At 42.9% G+C, this 6,686-nt stretch overlaps 1 protein-coding gene across 1 annotated transcript; it reads left to right on the forward strand.

Annotated features, from left to right (window-relative positions):
• Positions 1-2,903: 2,903 nt before the first annotated feature.
• LOC125343194 (melanoma-associated antigen 10-like) lies at positions 2,904-3,836 on the forward strand. The gene has a single exon (XM_048335460.1). It carries the CDS (start codon positions 2,904-2,906, stop codon positions 3,834-3,836), a length of 933 nt encoding a protein of 310 aa, XP_048191417.1.
• Positions 3,837-6,686: the final 2,850 nt, after the last annotated feature.

Consider the following 6,686-nt stretch of genomic DNA (forward strand, 5'->3'; position numbering starts at 1 on the left):
GAGGAGAGGAGAGGCAGTGTGTCTCTAAGCTGGATGAGGAGAGAGGAGAAATTGACTGGCAAAAGCTCAGATACAGGTAGGGAATCATAAAATAATCAAATGTCACAGTTTTGACACTCTTAGTCCTAAACCCTGGGGAATGCCAAGAGGGTTGGGCATTCTTCCACCATTTATGGACTTTAATCCAAATCAACTCATTTAACCTTAAGTTTTCCCTCGAGGTACTTTGAGAATTACAGTCTTAGTCTAGGGTCTAGGGTCCTTGGATATAAGAGGTTTTGGATATTTGAGGGGAAGCAGAGGAAACAAACTCCTTGGTGTATGCCCTAAACATTTATACATATCCCTATTCTCAGCCACGATCCTGAGGGCTCAACACGGTGAAGAGTCTACCTTTTCTTCACTCCTTCCTACCACGCGGGACACTGAGAATCATTGAAAACATTATTGTGGAGACAGCTGGACTTCAGAGGGCCTATGTGAGTAGATAACAAACTCCTGGCAGAATTGTGTGTGGGACATTAACTTCCACCATGGAGTCATAAAGGAAATGAGGGCTTTGGCTGGTTAGGGTCAAGACTGTAAAGAAATGGACCTTAGACTCTAGGTTAAGGGAGACACAGAGGAAGTCTACCCCTGCTGTCAGTTCAGAGAGGCCCTGTGCATTCTGACCAAGTATTGATGTCATACTTACCTTCTAAGTCATAGATAGGGATTAGTAAGATAGATAAATCCTGAATTTCACAGGCTGATGTTCCAGATGCTGACTGAGGTCTCACATTGGAGACCCAGGAGCAACTGGCATTGCGCTAGAGAGAATATGACCCACTCATGTTGTGACCTAATGGTAGCCCTAGATAAGGTAATCAAACAAATGAGTATTGATTTCTAAATCTAGGGGACAGGGTAAGAACTGCAGGGAGTCAAGTTGATATGTCAGCGAACACCGAGGATGGGTAATTTTCCCTTATTTTCAGACAGAGTCCTGATCTCATTTTTAGAATAAGCCCTGATATTCCTGCAACTGTGTGGGAGATGACTGGTTTCATGAGAGGTGTGGAGTTCCTGCCTGGATTCCCGTGCAAGATTTAGGAATGTAGAGAAATTGCAGATCTGATCACAGGCAGACATCTACTGTCTCATCATTCTAGGGAGGCCACACAGCATGCCTGGATTCTGGGCTCTTTAGCCTCTTTTGCTTATTTCTGTGAGGAGTGAACCTTGTTCTAAAGAGTATAACCTTTGTTCAGCAAAGGCTTTAGAGAAGACTAAAATCTTCTTTTCAAGATATGGGGAGTCTACATGCATTTAAGGCCCAGGGTGGATCCAGTTAGAACTGTCGGGAAGAAATGACACCAGTGGTTTCTCAGGATGGGCAACAAGATGGGGAAAATGGTATTCTTGGCCTGCAAGATGGACCTGGATGTTAATAGAGGGAAAGGTATCAGAGGTTGTAAAGAGTGATTATAATTATTTTGAAAGACACAAAGCAAAAGCTAAGCTGTGGGTCTTGCTCCCTCCCTCAACTTTAACAAATCACTGCTAGGGGTTCACATGAATTGTTGTTACACTTCTGTCTCCCAGGAATAAAGAAGTAGAGGTCCCAAATTGAAGGAATTCACTGAATCAACATAGCCAGCCAGAGGGAGTGTCCAGAATCAATCTGGAAACAAGGTGAGGACAAGTATAACAGGTACCACTCCTACACATGGGGCTCCACTACCATAGGTCCTTCCTCAACCTGTAAGAAAACCCAGACAGCATAGGTGCATTCGCATCCCTTTGAATCTTTAGAATTTCTCACAGAAATAAGTTTTTGCTTTAGTGGTTTTTTTTTTTACTTTTTTTTTTTTTTTTTTTTTGGCCAGTCCTGGGGCTTGGACTCAGGGCCTGAGAACTGTCCCTGGCTTCTTTTTGCTCAAGGCTAGCACTCTGCCACTTGAGCCACAGCGCCACTTCTGGCCATTTTCTGTATATGTGGTGTTGGGGAATCGAACCCAGGGCCTCATGTATACGAGGCAAGCACTCTTGCCACTAGGCCATATCCCCAGCCCCTTGCTTTAGTATTTTGACCTCAGGTGCTCAGAAAGTTTCCAATTTAGCATAAAGCAAGGGGAGCACTGAACCAGTCCTCCACCCATAAGGCCCCTTTCTGGGTCTGGTCAAATTTGCTTTTGCCCATGGTGACCTGTGATGACCTCACATTGCCTTTTGTTTCATTGTGAGGACCTGGACCTGTGAGAATATGCCCCAAGGACAGCAGAGAGTAGTCCAGATATCACCAGGGGAAATTTTGGGGTTTCAAATGAGCTCTGTAGGAACTGTTTATTGCAGAACATTGAGGAACATGAAATCTTACCTCCCTTTTGCTCTCAAGCCTGGGGGCCCCATGTTGGCCTTGCATGCTGGGGCCCAAGGAAGAGAGAGAGGTCTGACTAAGTGCCCACTGTACATACTCCAGGGAGCAGGAGGGAAAGGTCTTGGTCTGAAGTAGTATGTATCATGCAATCCAGCATATGATTCCCTGCTAGGGTCAGAATTTAAGATTGGGGTGTATATGCTGACACTGGACCATGGCTCTATTCCCATCACAACATGCAACTCCACAATACACAATACTGTACACCTCTGTCGGATCCCAGGGACTCAGACTCACTCGGTACCTGGAGCCTTTTTGAGTGGTTCTCTGACTCTTAAGCTTCAGGCAACAGACACAAGAGAAGCCAGGAACCTATGTGGCTCTAAACCACCAAAGGAAAGACTAGCAATAAGTCCTAAGCAAGCTGCCCGGAAGAACATTCTCAGCTGAAACTACTTCTCTGCGTTCTGTCTCATAGGCCTAGGAGTCCTCATCATCGAGCTGCTCTCTACCCTCATACTTGTAATCGGGAAGGGCACCCATGATGGACGCTACAAGCACGCATCCCTCTGAGCTGGAGCAAGACCCGCAGGCCCAAGAGCAAGACCCGCAGGCCCAGGAGCAAGACCCGCAGGCCCAAAGAGAGGCCACAGGCCTGGTGGATGAGCAGGTTCCCCAGTCTGAGGAGGATTCCATTTCTAAGCTCCTCCTTACTGCAAGGGACGATTTAGATGGTATCCTGGGTGAGGAAATTAGGGAGAGAAATAAGAAATATCAGAAATCCCACAATGAGGAAAAGGAAGAGCTGCCCCTTGAGGGTGAGGAGGAGCTGCAGATGGACCTGCAGAAATCGGCACTACAATTGCTGCCATACCTGCTGCATAAGTATTGGATCAGCAAGCCAGTTTCTGAGAAGGATATACTGAGTCAAATCACAGTTGGTCACCAGCATTACTTCCCAGTGATACTAGACAAAGCCAATCTATTCATGCAGGTCCTCTATGGACTTGAAATGAAGGAGGAAGACTCCATTCTGCACACTCGTGTGCTTGGTCCAGCAGCAGGGATCACTTATGATGGTGTAGTGAGCGATGTGATAGGCATGCCCAAAACAGGCCTGCTGATAATGGTGCTGTGCACTATCTATATCAAGGGCGGCTGCGCCTTAGAGCAGGACATCTGGCATGTGCTGAATAAGATGGAAGTGTACTCGGATAGGGAACACTTCCTTTATGGAAAACCTAGGAACCTGCTCATGGGAGATTTTGTGTGGGAGCAATACGTGATATATGAAAAGGTGCCCGACAGTAATCCCGCTGTTTATGAGTTCATGTGGGGCACAAGGGCCTATGCAGAAACCACCAAAATGAAGCTCTTACAACACTGGGCCAAGTACTGCAGAGTTGACCCTAGGTCCTTAGGATCACTCTATGCAGAAACTTTACAGCAACAACGGGGAAGATATGTCTTTCACTAGAAAAGTGACTTTAATTTGAAAACCCGTTAGAAATCCATTTTATATGAACATCCCAGTGGAATAGAGACTTTTTTGGAAATGGTCAAAATTTCTATCCTTAAAATAAATTATAATACAAAGAAGCTTAGTGTTAATTCTTGTCTTGCCCATTTTCTATGTCATATCAAAATATAAATACATTGTCTTGATTTTGGTTGGTTATGTGTATTGTACTGGAAATTGTATCTTAAAGAGAAGTCCCCCCACTCAATGACCAGATTCCTCAGCAAATCTTTAGTTTAGCATCAGTACTGGGTAATGTCTTTAATTAACACACAATTTCTTAGGGATTTAGGCAATAGCCTTCCTTTCCATGAAAATTAATCTAAATGAACTCCAGAAAATGGAAATAAGAGGGTTTTTTTTTTGTCCTTTCGTGCTGTTTTGTTTCCTGTTCCTTTTGTTTACCTATCTTTGGGAGAGTAAGGGGTGCGCCCAGAACGGCCGGGACAAAGGTGAAGCAATGCAGCAGTGAAACTCACTAGATCCTATGCTGAATGAACATAAGACTGGTGGATGGGAAATGGAGGGAATACTTGAGAGAGAATGAGGGAAGAGGTGACAATTTCCAAAAAAGATGTACCCTATATTTGATTTATATAGTTATAAGCCTTCTGTATATCTCCTTCAAAATAACAATGAAAAATGCATAAATAGAAACAAGTTATGCCTGATGCCAGTGGATCAGTCCTGTAATCCTATTAAGAGGCTTAACTCTGAGGATGGAGGTTTCAACCCAGACCCATCTAGAAAGTATGTGATACTCATATCTCTAATTAAGCACCAAAACCCATAGCTGAGCTACAAGTACAAAAGGTCAGGCAAGTGACCCATTGCACTGAGTTCAAGCCCAGAACCAGCACACAGAAAAATATGAAATGTTATACCTTGCAGAAAAATAGGTGGAGTTTGTGTTAAAGAAGTTAAATTGGAAATGATGAATGTTACATTTTTCTGCTACTTATAGTACTTCATCAATAAAACAAGAAAAAGTGATTAATGTAAAATAAAATGTAAAATAAATGTAAAAAGATAAATGTAAAGTAGCATCTACTTTCAAGTTATAGCTAAATTACAGTGTGATATTTGAGTACTATAAGATGACAGTACATGAATATATGAAAATAGAATAATTATGTACAATTTAAAAGAAATGTCAAAGCTAAATTCAGTTATTTGTATTAGGAAGCCGGAGGCAGAAAGAAAAGGAGCTGGTCTTTTACTCAAATCCTAGGGTCTATCATTCACAGATATAATTCAAACCAGCATTTGCAAAGTTATTTTGAATGGGTGAATATTTTGTGAATTTTTGTCAGTTCATTTTGGTTTCCTGTCCTCCTGAGCTTCATGTCCTCTGATATATCCAGGAGAAAAATGACATGAACAGTTCCCAAAATAGAAAAATCTGGGTTCAAATACCATTAGAAAGGACTGCCTATGCTGTTAACTACAGCTCCACCACTCGCAAGTATAACTGACTTTTTACATTTAGCAGAGGAAGGGACAAGACACACACTTCTGCTACTCAGTTTGAAGACTTAGGGTGGGACTGAGATTACCTGTATAGGGCTAGGCCCACCCTTCCTTTGAGCCTTGACATGCACTGAAAAGGAAGACCAGATATTGCTCTGTTATATCTATATTAGATTCTAAGAGAAATTAGGGGTTTAGTAGACTGGACCATGTCTCAGCTGAACAGAGATGCCCCTATCATACAGGAAGTAAACGTCAGTAATCCTAACAGTGATCCAGGACCCAGTACTGACAGAGTACAACCTTGTTCCTAATTTCAAACTAATTAAATCCTGTAACTGGTCCTTTCTGGTCCATGTACCTCAAGCAAATATGAAATTTAAGATAATTTCACCAAGCAGTGGCTGAGGGAGCTATGGAGGTGTTCGTCTGACCACATACCTGGGTGAAAACAGAGGTTCAGATGGATTGCTTGAAGTCTGCTCTAAGGAAGAAGATCTACTCTTCTTATAATCAGCTTCCCAACAATGATTTTGGCTTTACCTTTTCAAGGACTATACAGTAAGGCTTTAGTGTGTAAGGGCATGAACACCTGAGTGCCACTGAAATAACTAAGCACCATCCACCTGTGTTCCAGGGCTTCTCTGCTCACACTCCAGAACTTTCTCTTAATGATACACCACAGAGAGATCAATCATTCTCCTTCAAGGATCATGGATCTAGACTGTTACCCCCAGGATCCCCTGTCCAGTCCTATTTCATTCTTGCTGGAAGCCTTGAAAGTATCAATGTAGGGTGATAGGCAGCTGATTCCTGACTTCTGCATGTGGGTTTGGTAGAAAGAGTCCTGCCTGAACAGAAGATTGGGACAAGATCCCATAATGAGGCCAGGTGAGATATGAAGCAGGACTGAGGCTTCCAGAAATGAGTACAGGTCAATTCTCAACTTGCCCTAACTTTCAGGATTTTTTATTCTTCATCATACTTTACAAACTGAGATTTACACCGGTCCTGAGAAGCTAGAATCATGCCTAGAGTCAAGGCCAATACTCAGGGAGGAATAAAGTGACAGATATATTACACTCTCAGATTATGAGAGGGACATTTCCATGCTCCCATCAGCCATGGAAACTAAAGGATAGCGTGGCCTGATTGAAGACACCTTCACTTTTGCAATTAGAATTTGTGTCAAAGCGTATGGGGACTTGTCTCCTCTACAATAGAATTCTTTGTGAGGATCATTGGTAACCCAATGCTCTAAAAATAACAGAAAAGGAAATAAGCAGTCCTTGGTATTGGATGCATGGCTCAGTTGGTAGAGTACCATCCAATGCGCTA

This window comes from Perognathus longimembris, chromosome 28 (assembly GCF_023159225.1).
Source record: "Perognathus longimembris pacificus isolate PPM17 chromosome 28, ASM2315922v1, whole genome shotgun sequence".
NCBI lineage: Eukaryota > Metazoa > Chordata > Mammalia > Rodentia > Heteromyidae > Perognathus > Perognathus longimembris.

Bases quoted from the DNA above. Each gene is read 5' to 3' on its own strand.
- LOC125343194 (XM_048335460.1), top strand. From the start codon at position 2,904: ATGGACGCTACAAGCACGCATCCCTCTGAGCTGGAGCAAGACCCGCAG.